Source organism: Equus przewalskii, chromosome 15 (genome assembly GCF_037783145.1).
Source record: "Equus przewalskii isolate Varuska chromosome 15, EquPr2, whole genome shotgun sequence".
Lineage (NCBI taxonomy): Eukaryota > Metazoa > Chordata > Mammalia > Perissodactyla > Equidae > Equus > Equus przewalskii.
This window is the reverse complement of record NC_091845.1, coordinates 10,644,952-10,664,840: the sequence shown is the minus strand read 5'-3', so window position 1 is coordinate 10,664,840 and position 19,889 is coordinate 10,644,952. Positions and strand designations below refer to the sequence as shown.

The 19,889-nt window shown below is 37.4% G+C and overlaps 1 protein-coding gene across 13 annotated transcripts in view; it reads left to right on the top strand.

Annotated features, from left to right (window-relative positions):
* GRM7 (glutamate metabotropic receptor 7) overlaps window positions 1–19,889 on the top strand; it is an 822,228-nt gene that overhangs the window by 404,811 nt on the left and 397,528 nt on the right. For all 13 annotated transcript variants that reach the window (XM_070576692.1, XM_070576689.1, XM_070576687.1 and 10 more), the window contains exons 3-4: window positions 1,130–1,271; window positions 8,352–8,506. In XM_070576692.1, coding sequence (XP_070432793.1) covers window positions 1,130–1,271; window positions 8,352–8,506 — 297 coding nt within the window. The remainder of the gene's footprint in view (window positions 1–1,129; window positions 1,272–8,351; window positions 8,507–19,889) is intronic.

Genomic DNA, 19,889 nt, shown 5'->3' with positions numbered 1-19,889 from the left:
TTGTGTCTTTCAAGGAATTCTTCCACTTCATTTAAATTTCTGAATTTATTGGCATGAAGTTGTTTATAGTATTCTCTTCTTTCTCTTATTTCTTAAAAGAGAAGCTTAAGCTGCTGATTTTGGATATTTCTAATTTTCGAATATAAGCACTTAATGATATGTAATGCCCTCTAAGCACCACTTTAACTGTAATCTATACATTTTGATACGTTGCATTTCCACTTTCATGTAGCTAGAAATATTTTTAAATTTTCCTTGACACTTCTTCTTTGACCCATATGTTATTTAGAATACTAATTCAGGAGCTACTCTTCAGTAACACGTGGAATAGTGGGGAGTATATTGGTTGCTTAGTAAACTGCTGAATATTTCCCTATCTTGAAATTCATAATGTCAATTAATATCATAACAGCTTTGAGAGGTCTTTAGTAAATGAGTCTATTTATCTCTTTAATCCCCTTCTTTTCTAACATAAAACGGGTAATACTAATTATCTTGCAAGGTTTTTAAGGTGAGATAACACACAAGAAACACAACTGTGGCTTGGGCACATAGTACATGGTCAATAAAAATTTGTTACTCTGATTTATAATAGTTGTTGTTGTTGTTGTTGTTCTTTTATTTTTAGATTTATCCCATTGGCTCTGAGTTTTAAAAGTTGGGAAGGGTATGAAAGGGAAATAAAGTCCTGGGAATACAAACTCTAGAAAACTCTCAGAGTTAAACATGAGCTTTACCTGTTCCAGTTTTGGGTTTTTTATTGTAGTTTATTTATCGTAGTTTTCTTGTAGTATATTACATTCATTTTAAAAACCTTCTCTCACCTACTTGGTCAAACTAAACCTACCTACCCAGAATCAATATCTTTTGTCTCCCTGGGCATAATTAACATAATTAGCAAGTGCATTACAAAGAGAATGAGGCTATGCAATACCATGGAAGGTGCACCACGTATGAACAACTGCTCAAGACTCAGCATAACATCTTAAGCCTTCCTCATTCAGCAACATCACCAAGGAAGTGCTGTGCCCTGAGAATTCAAAATTTCCTCCTCCCCAATTACTTTCCTTGGTTCCTTTGGTATCTTTGCAGGAACTTTATTGACACTCTGCTTTCTTTTCTTAAACAGGTGGGCTCTGCATTGCCCAGTCCGTGAGAATCCCCCAAGAGCGCAAAGACAGGACCATTGACTTTGATAGAATTATCAAACAGCTCCTGGACACCCCCAACTCCAGGGCCGTCGTGATTTTTGCCAACGATGAGGATATAAAGTAAGGATGACTGATGAAATTCATTAATGTGCATGTTGCAGCAGAAAGATCAGGATACTGGCAGAGAAAGGGGAAAAGATAGAGAAGAATCAAATCTATAATTATATAGTGACAAAGCATGTACAAGCTTTCTACCCCACATACGTGGGTAGAGAGAACCACGGAAGCCACAGCATTTTGCTGGCATGTATTTCCCCTCTATTAGCAAAATAAATGTATTCAACTACTTATAAAAAGAGAAAACCACTAGACCTTTTAAAGATTCTTTTATTAAAAATGTATCCAAATGTAATAGACTTTTATCCAGAGAATTGTTCCTCTTAATGTAAAAGAAAAATGTCTTATAATTCTGTCTGTATTGCTGGTGCTTTAGACTCAATATGTTCAAAACCAAGCTCGTCATACCTTTACATTCTCCAATTCACTTTCTCCTCTCTCTTTGCTTACCTTGATCCTCCTTGGAGTCAAAAATCTGATTGTAAGCTTGAATTCCCTTTTTGCCTCATTCTTTACATTCTTGGCTAAGCCATGTAGAGCTAACCTTCGAAATGTTTCTAGAACACAAATAGGCTCTGCTTTCTTTTCTGACCACTACTACCCCTGTCCAGAATCTTTATTTATTATTATATTTTAGAATAAATCGTTATTGCACCTAATTAAAAACTCAAAAACTATAAAAAGATCTAGGTGAAAAAATAGTTCCATCCATCCCGTCCCCTAGCTGAGAGTTCTCCTTTCCAGATGCAGTGGCTAATTACGAGTTTCTTGTATGTGCTTCTAGAGACAATTTGTAAATTTTGGCACAAATGGTAGCATACTATGTGCCCATCTTGTTCTGCTCCGTTTGCCTCTACTTACCATTTTGTCATGGAGGTCTCTGAGTTCAATACCTACAGATTTACTCAGTCTTTTTAATAGCCGAGCAGAATTTCATTTTATATCTGTACTGTAAATTACCCAACTGCTTCTTTATTGATTGACATTTGTTTGATTTTAGCCTTTCACAATTATAAATAATGTTGCAGTAAACTTTCTTTTCCACAAATCTGTGCCTAAATATAAATATGCAAATATATAATATTAATACATAATTTGTGGATATATAACATTAATATAATCCAAATATAGAATATTATACAAGTATATAATTTTAGATATTTATTTTGTGAGTATTTATAGCAAATTCCTAGAAAAGAAGTTTCCAAGACAAAGAAGTGTCCTTTCTTAAAAAAAGACGGAAACTGTCTTTCAAAGAGATTGTGTTAGTTTATGCCTTCGCTGATGTGAAAAAGCTGTGTGGGTTTTTAAAATCGTTGTCTTATACTTCAAAATAATATGTCATTTAACTTGAAGGTGACTATCTTTTATTAGGGTAACGTTGAAGGGTCCAGGCCATTATTATATCCTGCTTGGATATTGCACTGTCACCATCACCAGCTTCCCTGTGCTGTCTCTCCCCTCTGCACATATCCTATATGCTGACTCTGAATCCCCCATCTTCCCAGTATTAAGATCTGATCATGCGTGCCAGAACTGTTAAATTCAATGCTCTTAAACCTGAAGTTGGGATACTTGTGGCTTTTTTGCTACTTAAATGAGCACTGTTTCACCTTGGGCAAGCCACTCCCCACCCCATCCCACTTCCTAACTTCTTAAGGCCTCAATTCTCCCATCAACATAATGAAACCCTTCCGAGGTCTTGATGATCTGGCCTTGTCCTACCTTTCTAGTCTTATTTCAGTCCATGCTTCCTCACGTTTTGTGTACTACACCACCGGGGCCATTTGTATTTCCTCCCTCCTAGGTCTTTGGAAGTTCTTTTCCATCTAGCTGGAATGCTTCTCCTCCTCTACTTCATCATCCCAAACCGTCTCTGGAGTTGCTCTCCGAGGGAAGATTTCTCTAAGCAAAGTAGCTTTGGCAAGCTCTCCATGATAACTCAATTTCATAGTTTACGTCACTGCTGTAATTTTACATCGTTTGATCATTTAATTAGTGTCCGTATTCTCCATTAGACTGTATGCTTCAATAGGACAGAGATGATGCCTCTTTTGATTTTCTTTTATATTCTCAATCCCTACCACAGTGCTCAGTACATAGTAGATGCTCAACGAATGGCAGTGAATGAATGAATGAGTGAAATGTCTAGTCTAATGCTCACTATTTAATAATTTAAGTACAGGCTTCTCTCTCTGAACTTCATCGTGCTTTAAAATGTGATCCTAGTTTAGCCTTTAGACCACCCCTCCCCTCACCCAGTTCTCCACCTGAAATGCATGACTCTGGTCCTCCGACGTGTCCTAATCCCTCCTCCATCACGGCCTTCGCTCGTGGTTTTCTTGTCTTCTCTACTGTTGAAGTTGTGTCTGTTCTTCAAGGTCTATTTCAAACGTGCCCTTCTCCTTGAAACTGTTCTGATCACCCCTGTAAATGTCTTATTTCTCTCCTGGCAAAATGAAGCTAATCTTAGGGCAGTTTTCTCCTACATTCTGGGTTTTAGTATTTTAAGAGATTTTGTTTTCGAAATATTACTCGACTTTTTGCTCCAGTTGTTTTTCAACTCTAATACCCTTTTTAACCATCCCACAAATCTTTTCCATATTTTCTGAACATGTAATACATTATAAGGTGTGGCTTTGTGCTTATTTTTGGATACATTGTACATGGCACTTAAAAGATTTATTGCAAATAGCTATGGTGACTAATCAGTTATCATTCTCTTGACTTGCAGGTAGTGTGAAGTTTCATTTGGGATGTGAAAGTGTATATAATCTGATCAATAGCTATGCTCGTTCTTTTTGCATTGAGGTTTGTTTGTGTGTTGGATATTATTGTATTCTGTGATTCATGGAAGTGACAGCAGTAATAGAGCACAGAAATAAAAGTCAAGTGCATATATAAATTTCTTCCAAAGCATGATCTTAAACACACTGATGTCTGAAGAGTACTGATAATCTATGATGTTCTATTTCTTTTTTCAGAAGATTTACACTGTAGATGAGAAATTTTGAGATTTCTTAGAACATTAACTTCAAATACTTTGTCAGAGAAAAGCAGTGAGAAGACAGTAATATCTAGATTTTGAAGCTAAGTGCTAAATCTGTCATGGACACTGGTAATTTGGATTTTAGACGAGTGGATTTTTTTCTGAGATACTTTATTCTGACTATAGAGGTAATACATGGCTATTGTAAACCCATTGGAAAATATGGAAAAGATTTTGTTGTTTCTTTTTAATAAAAGGAACCCTTAAGTTTACTCTGCACCCTGATTATATAGAAAAATTAAACGTAGAGAGAATAATCAGAAACAACAATTTTAAATAATTTCTGATAAAACTTGTAATATCAAGACTCAGAGATAAACAAAAACACAAGGAAAGTTTTTGTTTAATGTTCAAAATCATTTTTTTCTAAACATACATAAGTTTTCCCTAAAAGAATCAGGATTACATAGAGTTTTATATCCTACTTTTTGCAATTCACATTTTACTTTTCATACCACAAGCATTTATAAATGGTTTAATCTTATATATCTTACTAAATACATTCATACTTTGACACAGACATATTAAAGTGAGCATTTACTTTTTGCATTTATGTCAGTTTTGCCTTTCTTTCCTCGTTTTACTTGGCTTCTCCCCACCTTTTTCATCCTTTTGATACCTCATCAGCACTTTCTCAAGAAACTGTTATTGTGAACAATGAATTGCATATTATCCTTATTTTTCTGTGTTCTCATATGACTTTATACTTTCAACTTTATATATCTCATGTAACTTTATAAAGTATATATATACTTTTATACATATACTTTATATGTATGTGTATATATACATATATTCAGGCAATTTTTGGCCATCTTTCATTGTATAAGAATTAAATAATCTTGTGAAGTGTTTTTTTTTCATTTTGACTCTTCTTTTTTAACAATACCTTGTGGAAATCAAACTAAGTCTGCTTTAATTGCTCTCTAATCCATCCTTTGGATGCACTGTTGTTTCAATAACCAGCTCCCTATTGCTCTGCATTGAGGTCATCTCCAGGAATGAATAGACGTTTTTGACAGCGTGTTTGATCATTTCCTTTGGGTAGGTTAGTACAAGTGGTATCTCTAAGTCAAGAGCATAAATAATTGACTGTGTTCGTTTTTATGAAAACAATAAACGTACATATTTAAAAAAACAAAATATAACTAAAACACTGTCAATGCAAAACATTAGTCTCCTGTCCCATCCCCCATGCTCTCTGGTCCTGTTCTCTTTGAGCACTTAGCTTAATTCCTTAAGGTATTTCTTCTGGTCTTATCTGCACAATGTGCCTTTACTGCAACTTGGTAATGATTAATTTTAAATATTATCTATTAATTCATCTTAGGTAAAATTTGGCTCATTTACACGTCCCCTGTCTTCCCTACATCGTTCTGTCAGATTTTTATTTAATAAAAATCAGAGTTTACATTATTATTATTATATAAATATTATACACTACAGCTTCAAGTATTTCTTCTATGATATGATATGATTTTGGGAGGAAAACTTTTTCTTTTTCATTGAGTTAATATGACAAATTATTTACTGGCATAGTTATCTTTAATATTTCTATTATTAATGTCATAGGTCTATCACTTTTTCCCATATGCTCATAGAGAAAATAATCTGTGAATTCCATTATTTTCCTGGGCACTTGCCTCCTGAAATCTCCATCTTTCTACTTTATAGACTAGTCTCTATCATTTTAAGAAATTTTTTCTTTCTGTTCTGTCTCTTTCATTTTTATTCCTGGTGTATTTTCCTCATTTTGCTGGAGCACACCCTCCAATACTTTTCAAAAAAAAGGTTAAATTAAAGGAAAACATTTTTGTGTTCCATGACTAAAAATACTCTTATTCTGCCTCTACACTTAATTAGTAGTTGGGAATGTAAGGTGTGGCCTCATATTTATTTTTAAATACCTCACACTTGGCACATCGATGATTTACAGCAAATAGCTATGGTGACTAATGAGTTACAGGAGTCCTAGCTTGCAGCGAGTTTGAAGTTCTAATTTTGGATGGAAAATTTTGTAAGATCCACTGGACATATATGCTAATTCTATTTGTATCAAGATTCTTTGTGTGTTGAATATTAGAATTCTAGATTATAAATAATTTTTCTTCACAATTTTGGAGGCATCGCTCCATCATCCATCATCTCTGTTTTTTGCTCTAGAGAGGTTGGTGATATTCTGCTTCTTACTTCTCTCCATGTGTCCAGATTGTCTCTCAGAAGCTTTTAGGATATTGTCATTTTTTCCAAAAGTCTTAAATTTTGTGACTTGCTTGATTTTTCGCTATTATTTTGCTAAGTCAGCCTCTTCAATCTGGAAACTCACACTTTCAATTTCTTGGATTTTTCTTCATTAAAAAATATTATGTAAACAATTATTTTCCCTGTAGACTTGGCCTGGAAATGCTATTAGTTCGATGTAGGCATTCTTGGATTTATTCCTTAAGATACTTAATCTTTTTCTGTGTATCTTCTACCTTTTTGTTGTTTTGCTTTCTGGAGAATTTTCTTCACTTTCTTCATTATCTCTCCTTACATAATTTTAATTTCATATTTTTCATAACTAAAAGCTATTTCTTGTTGGTTTCTATCATGTTCTTGATCGTAGAGATGATAATTATCATTTAATTGTAGTGGTTTTTTTTGTTTTTTTTGTGTATTTTCTCTGCCCCACCCCATACCAGTTTCCTTTTCCTTGTTAATTTATGTAGTTTCTATTTTACTTTGGAAATTTTCTGCAATTATGAATGATTTCTGGCAGTTCTTATTTGAGAAAGACACTACAGTGTTCTATGTACATGGGCAGAGCTTGTCAACTGATAGGGCTCTCAGTGGACTGGTCAGGCATCCAATTGGCCATTCCATTAGAGGATCTCTCTATGTTAATATGTAGGATCTTTTTCCTGGGGTGGTTCAGATTTTTCCAGAAAAGCTGTTTTCTGCTTGGAGCAACACACCCTTCGTCTCCAGCATTCCATAAGCAGAAGCGTAAATTTCCTAGAGGGTCTTCTTACCATTTCAACTCTTACGGTAACTTTAACTTCTTCCTGCACCCCAACCCTTACCAGCACCCTCATATTTAATTCACCATCTCTAATCCACAACCTTCTGCTGTTTGGGTGTTCACAATATCAGAACTTATTTCTTAAAATTTTATTAGAAAATTACCATTCTATTTCTTGCCTGGAAGAAAGAGAAGGAAATCTGGGGTATTGCCATGTCATATACAATCTTTCAACCAATCCTCCTATGTTTACCCATGCACCTCGGTGCTACCTGCCACCTCCAAGTCCTGAGAGGCAAACAAATCACTTCTCCTGTGGTATTACCACCAAAGGAGTTTTAATTGTAGCTTTCTCTGTTCTTTAGATGCAATTACCTCTTATCTATCCCCTGTCCTTCCCAAAATATTATTGTAGTAACTTTTCCATGAGTAACTAGCTTCTCTTTTTCTTTCTTTTATTTGCCCTTCTTATTAATATACTATTTTTATTTATAAATACAGGTTGTATACTTTTCAAGCTTAATATGGAGTTCTGTTCATTTTAATAAATAATTTAAGGACTTTCATTTAGACTGAGATATTGCTTTCCAGAAACGATACATACCACCAGCAGTGAATGAACAGTGCTCATTTCTCCGGCCCCCTGCCAAAACTCACAACACAAAATAAAGCAAAATAAACATTTTGGCCAATACAAGAAGTGAATATGACATCTTGCTCTAATTTGCATTTTCCTCCTTTCTAATGTATGTGAATGACTAGCTTATTGGTCATTTATATTTCTCCTTTTATCTTTGACTTTTAATAATTCTTTGCCTGTTGTCTTCAAGCTAATTTGATGATTTTTAATACTAGTTTACAAAATTTCTTTATATATTAAGGATACAAATCCTTTGGCTTACTTTTTTGCCATCGATTATTTATATTTTGAGAAATAGTAGTTTGCTTTTCTTCTGCTTGATTCCTAATATGTAAGTGTTCAACAGCTGCTCTTTATCATTAATATACCTTTTCTTGTTCCTTTCCACAGGCAGATCCTTGCAGCAGCCAAAAGAGCTGACCAAGTGGGTCATTTTCTTTGGGTGGGATCAGACAGCTGGGGATCCAAAATAAATCCACTGCACCAGCATGAAGATATTGCAGAAGGAGCCATCACCATTCAGCCCAAGCGAGCAACTGTGGAAGGTATGAGTTTTGTCAGTAGTGTGACATGCTAAGACAGTGATTGGTACTATGTAGGGTGGCTAAAGCATGTGTCTCTTTGAGGGTTTGTTGTTTTTACGTAATTTATGTGGGATAGCTTTAAACTTGTGGCCGTGCAATGCACATATCTGGTCTGTTCGTTTAGTTGCTATTCCTCTTTTGAAGAGATCATGTTATTTTCATAATAATATCAGGATTTGCATATATTCTTTTTTCATTATGCCACAGGAGCTTTCTGAGAGAAGAGCGTTACCATTAGTAAGAAGTGAAATAATAATACAATCCAAGCGTATGTAAGTGAGCTGCAGTTTCTGAGAGATTATTTGCCTTTGTAACTTATCCATTATTTCCCCAGCAGGGTAACTACGGGGATTGTTTCCCCCATTGTCTCTTGGAGTCTCTTTCAGCCCAGGGAAGCCAAGATCACACAGCACACTGCCTCTCTCAGGCACCCCTTCACCTTGGCTTTCTGGGTCTCGTTTGTTCTTGCTCTCCTTCTCTTTCTCCTGCCTTCCTAAATTGACACTCCTTCCTTTCACGTTGCCTTTCTTGCTGCTACAAAGACTCTTTGCGAAGTAGAAGGAGGAGAGGGCGTTTATTGGCATCCTTCTGATCTAACAAAAGTTGCTGATTATAATTTATGTTCTCCTTTAATTTGAAAAGAAAAGTCATTTCTAAAAGAAGCCACCGGAAAGGAAAGGAACTCCTCCACTGGTGTCCTGTTTTGTATTCCTTTTCTGATGGGCTGGTTCTCCAAAGATTTCCTAAAACACGCTTTGAACATTAAACAGAACTCTATCCTCTCACTCAAAAAAAGATCAAATATTTGCATTTCTTTCCATTCTGTCTCCACTACTGTCTAATTAATTATTCTCCCCAGAAGGCTGCCTGGCCCATGTAAGCCTTTTTAAACAAGCCAAGTTGCGGTTTGTCCCTTTCTATGTTATCTGGGGGAGATAAGATCCCACAAGTCACCCATGTGTTCAGTGGGAGGCTTTGAATTAATTTCATTCCCCAATACATGTCTGGAGAAGATTCCTATTTTACAATGCAGATCAATACATTTGCGGATGGGTTGTAAAAATGAAAGGCAGCGTTTTAACTATCTCTACTTGTTTCACTCAAAAATTTGAGTATGTACTGTGTGCCTGCTCTGTGCTGAGTTGAAAAAACAAGATGAGGACAAAATCCTTGCCCTCAAACTGCGCAGAACTGAGTGAAAGTGTTAGAAAATGGCCAATGACTTTGTAACTTAAGAATCAGCATAAGCGCTGTATGGAATACATGCCACGGGGCACCAAGGAGATGCTGTGGATGGTGGTGGTGATGTTGTGACTGGGGAAGACTCCCTAGAGGAGGGGAAACATGAAGTGATGACTTGGAGCTCATCAGGCAGACAGGGAGAAGAAGAGCCCTCCTCCCAACATAGGAGATGGGAACAGAAGAGTCAAGGAGAAGGGCACATGGGCCAATTGCAAATAGTTTGTTGTGCAGCACAGTCCTTCATTGTAGCCATCTTAAAGTTCTTCCAGTTCTTTGAGAATGTTCCCATTTACAGGACATTGGGAAAGCGCATCTTTTTCCCAGGGTACCATTCACTACACTATTTGCCTCCCTGACCCCTTTCTATCCTTTGGGTCTCTGCTTAGATATTAATTTTCCTTGGGAGCCATGTGACCATTCTACCCCAGCCAAGTCTGAGATAGGAGCCTTTTCTATTGTGTCTACAGCATCCTATATATCCCCTACCGTGTAAAACTCTGTACATGTTGCTATCTGGAAATGTATCTGTTATGCACCATTGTACCCGCAGCACCTACAACTTGGCCTGGATATGGCAGGTGCTCAAACATATTTTTAAATGGTTGGATGTTTGAATGGATGGGGGAAACACAGATCACATAAGGGCCTGGCACAAAATATGGCTGAGAAGTGGGCCAGAGTTAGATTGTGAAGTTTCTTGGAAACTACACTAAGGAATTTGTACTTTATTCTGAAAGTCTAAATAGCATCTGATGATGCAAGTGGGATGTGATTAGAGGGGTTCAGAAAGTTCACTCAGGTGACTCTATGGAGAGGTGAAGTGTAAGAGTTGGGTGAGAATCAAAGCAAAGCAACACATGACGGGATCTACTAAGGTCCTCTCTTCTTAAGCTGCAGACGCCATAAAGACATGAAAGCCCATACTCCATGGTTACTAGCCCCAGTTTCAAGATATTTTAGGAAATTACTCAGTATCTCAAAAATTTTATAAATTCTGGAAACAAAAAATACTTTTTTCATGTGTATTTAGGGATTCACAGAGTTATTCAATCAGACACAAAACCACATCCTGATTGTACTGGAAAAACACATGGTCCCCAACAATGAAATGGGGGAGAAATGTTCTTATCAATAAAAATATTACTGGAATGTGATGGAACAGCAACTCTTCATGTAAAATTCTTCATTTCTGCCCAGATAAAAAATTAGGATTTTCTTTTGGCTTTTCAGAAATGTTGTGACTTCTCTCTAGCTATATTGCTTTCTATATTACTATAAAGAGCATCCAAGAATTATTCACTAACATAGAAGATGGAACATCAAGATTGTGGGTATGCATTTACAGTGTCACACTCATAAGAAAGTGAAAAAAGAAATGCGTTCAATTGCACCAAGTTTTCTGAACAAAGCTATAAAATATATCAAGTGAAACTATAAATGGAGCATATTCTATATGAGCAAGTAAGTTTTCCTCTCTTGTCTAAATTTTTTCTTTTTCCTTTTTGGTGGATGTTCCATATGGACTCTACTGGGGTGGAACATCCTCTAAATATTCATAATACTGCTACATCCCTGTATCTTTGACTGTGTTGTAAAATGTTGTGCCTACAAATGTAAACAGGAAAAAAACATCAATAATCAATATTTTTTCTTTAGATCTGTATTTTGAACATGTTCAGCAAACATCTGAATTTTTGGCTGGTCTTCTCTGTATCTACATGAACAATTAACAATAAATTATTTTAGGTCAAAGTGCTAGCGAGTACACATAAAAGTAGTATTCATCTTCTTTTATCTTGTATCTGTATTTATTCTCCATTTATAGAAAACAGGACCTGAGTATTTTCTAGCTAAGAGTGTCATTTTCTTCCCTCTTTCAATTTGATGATGATAGGAACTGTGCCCGGGAAAGGTCAACAGTGGACTGTGGGCCCGCTGGCTGCCCAGTGTTCACGGGAGATCTCAGAATGTCTCCAGAACTTGGCAGCACTCCTCTGGCTCCTGAGCCAAAACACTTCTGTAATTTTTAGTTTCTCTGCATTGTCTGATGAGCCAAGGGATCCCTGGCATTTTCCTCTCTGCTGTTGCCCCAGTAACTAGGATTCTCAATCATCCTCTCCAGCCCCCAACAAGTCCACAGAGCAAAAAATGCCCAACTCGTCTCCCACTCTTTGCTCTCCAAAGTGCTCTGCTTCTGTGAGAGTGGGGTGTCCTGTGCATCCTCTAATTATAGCCAGCAAGGATCATGGACCAGCATCTTTTCATCTCTGCCATAATCATTAACACTAAGGAGTTAGTGTAATGAAGGGTGGATTTTCAAAGCTAACTATAATGACTCTGACTATTGGCGACGATTTTCAAATGGGTCTATAGAACAGCTTGGTTCCTGAATTAAATCTGTGATATATGTAGGAAAAGACAAAAAGTGTTCTGAACATGGCATTAAAAAGTTGGTTATTTCATACTTTTTTTACTCAAGATTAAAATGAATTCTTTCTTTATTTTTCCTAAAACCAGAAAGATCAAAGCTATGAAAAGCTGAACTAAAATGTTTATGGCTCCAAGTTAGATATGCCCTACTTTTCCCTTCCTTGATAACCTGGAATGTTCCACACATGTCACAAGGTTTTGCGAGGTGAACGGGAGAAAAGGCCAAGAAAGAAATATTGCCTTGAACCACTATGGTATTACTAAGCAATATATATGCCTTTCAGACCTATAACCTTGTTTAAGAAGAGAACAGTTAGAATGTTGCATGTTCAATATCATGTCAATTTCTTTCATGAGTCTTTCATAAATGTTTATAAACTCTGGCAGGGTATCAGGCACTGATTTAAACATTGAGAGATATATCAGGTAACAATCTAAACCAGGTCCCTGCTCTCATGGAGTTGCTATCTTAAAGTGAAAGTGACAGGTGATAAAGTAGAGTACACAAAAGAAAATATGATATTAAGATAATTACTATAAAGCACATTTCCTTAAAGACCAGCTTGTAAATTATGGAGATGCATCGGAAGAAGAAGAGAGATCAGGCAGCCAGGATATAATGCAGATCAAAATAAAGATTGGGAGGATGAAGATGCAGGCCAGTAGCTCAAGCTTCAATAGCATTTTCTAGATTCCTAGCACATATTCATATTAGATATTTTCACTGCCTAAAATCCACCAAAGTCTCCCATTTCCCTATTTATTACTGATCTGGAAAATAATTATTTTTCAAGGTAGATCAAATCATTAATATTTTTAAAAGACTTCCTGCTTTTCCCAGGAAGAGGTAGTCTACCCTGCAAAACCAAACTCATTGCTCCCCTGGTCCAAAATGTGCCACGTGCCCGCTTGAGAGTGAACACCAATCATACTCAACATGTTCACATGCAGCACCCACACTAGAACCTGAACCTCGAGGGCGGTGCCCACAGCCTGTGGGGTCCCTGTGGTTGTCCATCTTTATTTCTGCACCCTTGGCATTTACTAGAGGACCTAGCACATAGTAAGTTCTAAAAAAGATGAATTTATCTTTTCTGTCTATTATATCTGAATGTATCTATAATACCTGAATATACAAAGGATTGCATATTTACGTGAATTTGAAGTTTTTCTCAGGATAAGGAAATATTCATTCAAAATAGTTTAGAAGCCAGCCCTGTGGTGCAGCAGTTGAGTTGCGCGCTCCACTTTGGTGACCCAGGGTTCACCAGTTCAGATCCTGGGTGAGTACCTATGCATTGCTCATCAAGCCATGCTGTGGCAGGTGTCCCACATATAAAATAGAGGAAGGTGGGCACAGATGTTACCTCAGGGTCAATCTTCCTCAGCAAAAATAAGGATTGGCGGTGGATGTTAGGTCAGGGTTAATCTTCCTAAAAGAAAAACAAAAGGAAAATGAAAGAACATGATATCAAAAAGGTTTATCTCTTTGACTTTTTATTCTAAGACATTTAGTAGAAAGATGCACATAACTCTCCAATTCAGGATCTCACCAAAAATGTCAAAAGTGGGTTTGCACAATTTTCCTTTTACTTTCCTTTGGAATACCTCTGACCTTCTTTGTTCATCTTGTCTTTCTTTTCAAATCTGGAGAGACTTCCTGTGGAGGCCTGGCATGCTGGCTCAATTAGGTGATTTGTTGAGATGTTACAAACATGCAAGGCAAGCTCAGCTCTGACTCCACAGAAAATAGAAAGTGCAGACAAGGCTGCCTCTATTTGTCTCAGACATTCCAGGGTGAACTTCCTTTCCAGCCTGTACTGCTTCTGCTAATAGGACGGACTGAGGAAGGGAGGGCGAGCAGATCGCAGGGTGAGAAGAATATCTGTGTGAAGAATAACACCATCTTATTTTTAATTTTGTGATGTTTAAACTGGAGATTATTGGCCTTGAGCAATGGGTAAGAAATGAAAACAGAAAAATTTGCTACCTAGATACCTAAGGAGATCTGAGAACAATTAACTTTGAGTTGCTTTGTATATATAAAGTCCCAAATTTTGAGCCATTCTCTCTCCTGTCTTACAGGATAGATGCTCTCTTAACTGACTTCACTTAACTGGTCACCAACCATTTCCTAAACAGCAAATACATAAACCAACAAGAAAAATATCCATTTTGTTTGCAAGATATACTGTCTGATGCCCCTGGGCACTGAACACTCACAGCTAATAATCTGGTCTCTACTGTGTCCCACTGATTGAATTTTTGGCTACCAAGAACTAGCTATTCTAAATCTATTTACTCCAGTAATATATGTTACCATAATTATTTAACGAAATCAAAAATTATATAAACTAGTGAAGTAAATAGAGAGAGAGAGAGTAAAAGAGAGAGAGAGAGGCTATTTCAAAGAAAATAAATTTGAATTCTTTGGAGAGATTTGGTAAAAGTTTGTCACAGTTAGTCGTGGGTAGCACAATAGTAAATTTTGCAAAGAAATCATAAACTCTAGAAAAATAGTGCACTTAGATTAACTTACTTTGAGTTTCCATTTCACTTTAAAGACCACAAAACTGAATTTTATTATAGTTGATTTCTTTTCAGGATTATGAGAGAGGGGCCAATCGGACAAGGCATATTTACAAAAAAATACCTTGATCCCACATCAGAAAATTGACAAGTCACTCTCTCCTTCTCTCTCTATATGTGTGTATGCATGTGTGTGTGGCTTTTGAGTCAAAAGATTTAATGCATTTATGTATTTTTAATGATTCGTTGCTAAGATAGAAATTTTTGATTAACTGACCAATTTTGGGTCCCAATCATATTTAATTATAAAGTTTCCAATATACTTTCATTCCGGCTTTCCCTTTCTAGGGCTTCATTTTCTCACCTGTAGATGAAAGGTTTCAACTAGATTACCCCTAAGGTCTCTTCTAGGAGGAACATGCTAGGAAGGATTATCTGTTATGTCGGCCTACCCAGCATCCATTCCCTCCTCTTATTACAGCCCCCACATTTTCACCTGGGGAACCCCACAATCTACTGTCAAAAACTGTGGTTCAGGTGAGGCTCATTCAAACCCTTTGCTCTGGGAGCAGGCAAAGAGCTCATATCACACTCCTGGCCAGAATGAAGATTGTTTCAGAGCTAGGACATGACCCAAGGCACACCATGGTTGTGTTATCTAATCCCTAAAGCTTTACTACAACATTCAAGAAAGACACACTCTCTCTCTCGAAGTTACTAAGTTGAAAGAGTATAAACTCAGAGCTTCTGGAGTCCACCTTCATAAAGAGAGTCTGCATGAAAACATCAGAGACCTGAATGCTGAAGAGGAAAACATCAAATCCAAAGACAGCGCTGACCTTCCTGAGCCCTCCTGAAGCTGAAGTCTGGATCTGGACTTCTCATCTCTACAAACTTACAGACTCGTGTTTCTGCCACTTGTAACAAATAACTTAATAAATATGGTTGAAAATTAGGATCGCCTTCTTCTAGGCATTTCTTTCAACCTTTCGTCTTTTCTGCATTACATCATTTCCATGTGCTATTTACCTCACAGAGACGTCCCTCTCTTGCTTTTTCTCTCTTCTTTCTCCCTCTCCCATGAAATGTATACATCCTTCAGGCCCCACCATAAGGCTCACGTACCCTTTGAAGCATTCCTGCCCTCATCACCTCAGCCTCGTTCCTAATCTCATCCTCTCAGGCATACAGAGTCTAGTCTGCTTATGAAGTAGTTTCACATATAATCACTTATTCTATTTATACATCAGGGGAATACTAACTAGAATCGAAGTGACAGATTTAGATATACCTAGGAAATGCAAATGAACTGTCAGATCACCCTCCAGAAAGGTAATTGTTTGAGAATTGACAAAACCTTAAGAGAGAACTCCTTCTAAAGAAAGGATGACAATATGAGCCTGAATTCATACACGAATTCCATAGGGTACTGGCAGATTATTCATAAAAATGGATCTTAGTCAAAACAGACTAAGCTACACTGTGATAACAAATAAACTCTCAACAGACTAACACAACAAACAAATGTTGCTTGTCCATGTAAAATCTGCAGTGGCTCCAGAGACATTCCAGGACAGTTGGCCTCTATATACTTGTTCAGCTTTCTAGGCTGTTTCTGTTTTATGGTGCCTGGATATCAATGCATTCTGTGTGACATTCCCAAAAAGAGAGTGGCAGATTCACATACAGTTCTTAAATGCTTTTATCTGGAAAGGATGCACATTATTTCTACTTCCATTTCATTGGCCAAAGCAAATCAAAGCAAGTTTTCTCTTCAAGGGAGCTTGTGCATGGCAAAAAAGGTGAGCTGAATATTGGTGAACCTAATTCATGTCTACCTTAAGCTCCAATTGACTAAAGACTTTGTCAGCTATTAGGACACTGACAGCAATGCTTTGGAACTTTCTAACAGTGCAACATGTGAAGAGAGAGATACTCTCCCCTACTTTGCCCTAGACATCTGAACAGCTTTGACACCAGGAGTAGTGCCTTGGTAGCAATGCAAAAGCTGGGGATTTCAGTGTCAGTAAAAAACATGGTGTTTGGCAGAGCCCTGGCAGTGCCACTGTGCCCAGAAGATGCCCAGAGGTAAACAGTGATTCCTAGAAAATAGGAAGTTACTCAGTAGGCTTGCTCATGAGAACAAATGCGTATGACACCCTTAAGTAGATTCTCTGCATGAGCCATGTGGAAAGTGTCTGTGAGGCTTTGGAGGACATAGACAACATGACGCCACTTAGTCCTGCAAGCAACTTTCGACTGTTCACCTAACAGCCATTCTTTCACACTTCTTTTTGGTCAGCAGAAGCCGCCTCCTGCTATGAAGTTTGAAAATGTCAAATTCTCAGTTAGCATAACTTCCCTGGAGTTAAGGATGAGCAGGTGACTTAATCCCAACCGCTGGGACCCATGAGGACATTTTCTGAAGGAGCTTCTTGGAAATATTTTCCTCCCTTGGAAAAAAAGAGTCATGTTACTGAAGCATCTACATGACTTGTTAGCCAATCCAGGACACCAGAAGTAAAAGATGGAGTAAAATGAGATTGTCCCAGGCAAACCACGGTATGTGGCCACCTTTCCCACCAGAAGGAAAACCTCTGCCTTCCTCTTTTCCTGTCTGTGTCATGTTATCTTGTGAGGACAGGACACTTGGAGCTATTGCAGTCATCTTAGCAATTAAGGGAGAGAAGGCCAACGACAGAGGAAAGCAGAGAAGACATATGGAAAAGCCTGGGCCCATAATGATTTGCTTAAATTGTTGAACCAATCCTGGAACCATCTACCTTAGAATTTCCTCTTATGTGAGAAAGATTACCATTTATCTTTAAGCCACTCTCAACCTAGATATTTTGTTACATGTAGCCTAAGATATCCTTAATGATATATCCATCTTATTCACGTCTGTATACCCAGCACTTAAATAATGCCTGTAAAATTATAGGCTCTCAAAAAATATTTGTTGAATGAATGGAATTTACAAAATAATGCTATTTTTAAGACTTCTTTTTTAGAAGTTTAGATTTTGAGTTTACAACAAAATTGAGAGAGAGAGATAGAGATTTCCCACATACCCCTTAACCCACACATGAATAGCATGTCCTATTATTAACGTCACTCACCAGAGTGGTACATTTTTTTTTTTACCAAGGATGAGCCTACATTGACACATCATAGTCACCCAAAGTCCATAGTTTACGTTAGGATTCACTCTTGGTATTCTACATTCTATGGGTTTGGGCAAATGTATAATGAAATGTATTCATCATTAAAAGATAATACAGAGTATATTCACTGCCATAAAAATCCTCTGTGCTATGTGTGTATTCATCTCCACCACCACCCAGGGCTTTGAGAGAAAATCTGTTTCATGTCTCTTGTCTAGACTTTGATGATTTTCTGGAAATCTTCGGTGTTCCTTGGCTTGCCTTCGTCTTCACATGATGTTCTCCCTATGCATTCTCCCTGTCTCTCTGGCCCAATTTTCCCTTTGTATAAGAATAATAGTTATATTGGATTAGGGCCCACCCTATAAACCTCAACTTAACTAAGTACATCTGTAATGGCCCTATTTCCAAATAAGGTCACATTTGAGGTACTAGAGGTTAGGACTTCAACATACAAATTTTGATGGGGACTCAGTTCAATACATAACACTCAGTCTTTGTGGATTGTCTCTATTCTAGTGCACTCCTTCAACACTTAACCAGGCTCTTTACAATTCTGCCTTAGCCTTCACTTACTGCTTATGCTGAGCCTAGAGATTAGCCAAAGAAGAGAGGTTATGAGCTCCTCAGGTCTTTTCTGAGCATCCATCCTGCCCTAGGTATGTGTTGGCAGAGTTGAATGTCCTAATTTCCCAAAGAAACTCTCTTTTCAGATTTTCCTCCTAGACTTTAGGCTGTCTATTGTGTGTTTCAATCATAATCTTTTGCTCCAGGTGGTTTGTGTTTTTCATTCACCTTTCACCTTATAATGTTTGTCAACAGTGCTTGCCTCTTTTCCACTCTGAATGAGTTCCAACTTAGGCAAAACAGAGACAAATATGTCGATCTGTTTTTTGTTGTTGTTGTTTTTGGTGAGGAATACTTGCCCTGAACTAACAGCTATTGCCAATCTTCCTCTTTTTGCTTGGAGAAGATTGTCTCTGAGCTAAGATCTGTGCCAATATTCCTCTATCTTCTATGTGGGATGACACTACAGCATGGCTTGATCAACAATGTGTAGGTCTGCACCAGGGATCCAAACCTGTGAATCCCAGGCTGCTGAAGTAAAGCGTGTAAACCTAACCACTACACCACTGTGTCAGCACCGCAAGTATGTTGTTTTAATCCTCAGGTCATCTCAGGAAGGTTAGAATACGGAAACGTAACACTTTTCTAATGAAGTCTGCTCTGCTATCTCCCAAGAAGCAAGTACTAGGGTCTCACCCTTGGAACATGGGCTGTAGTCTTCAGGTTTTCTCATTGAGATAGAGAGGTGGTGGGATAAAAGCAAATAAAAATGCCACAAAGCTTTCCTACCGTTTTCAAGTTGCTTTTATCTTGATTCAGCATTCACTTGGTTACTGTAAATCTTTTACTGTTTTCCAGAGTTCTAACAAAATTTGTTTTGACATTTTCTGATTGCTTTTTTAATATTTCTGTGGAGGGAAAGACTTTGGAGCTGCAATTTTGATGACATCACTCTTGGCAAGTGCTATAAAGTAAGAAAAAGTAGAGCAAATAAGAGTGATCATCAATGGTGATTGGGGTGTTGCAGTTTTAAATAGAATGGCCAGAGTAGGCTTCATTGAGAAGGTGACTTTTGACAAATAATTTAAAGAAGTGAAGGGACTATCCAAGTATATATCTGGAGAAGAATGTTAGGAGCATAGAAAGCAGTGCAAAGGTCCTGGGGCAAGAGCATGCCTGGGGTATGTGAGGAACAAGGAATCTGATTGGGCTGGAACAGGGTGAGAAATAAAGAGATTAAGCCAAGAGGTAATGGGAGAGTCAGATCACAAAGGACCTTGCAGGCCATTGTAAAGACTTCGTAATTTATTATAAGCAATGTAGAAGGCCTTTGCAGAGTTTGAGCACAGGAATAACACAATCACTTCTACATATTAAAGGACAATATTGGCTGTTAGGTTGAATATAGAGGA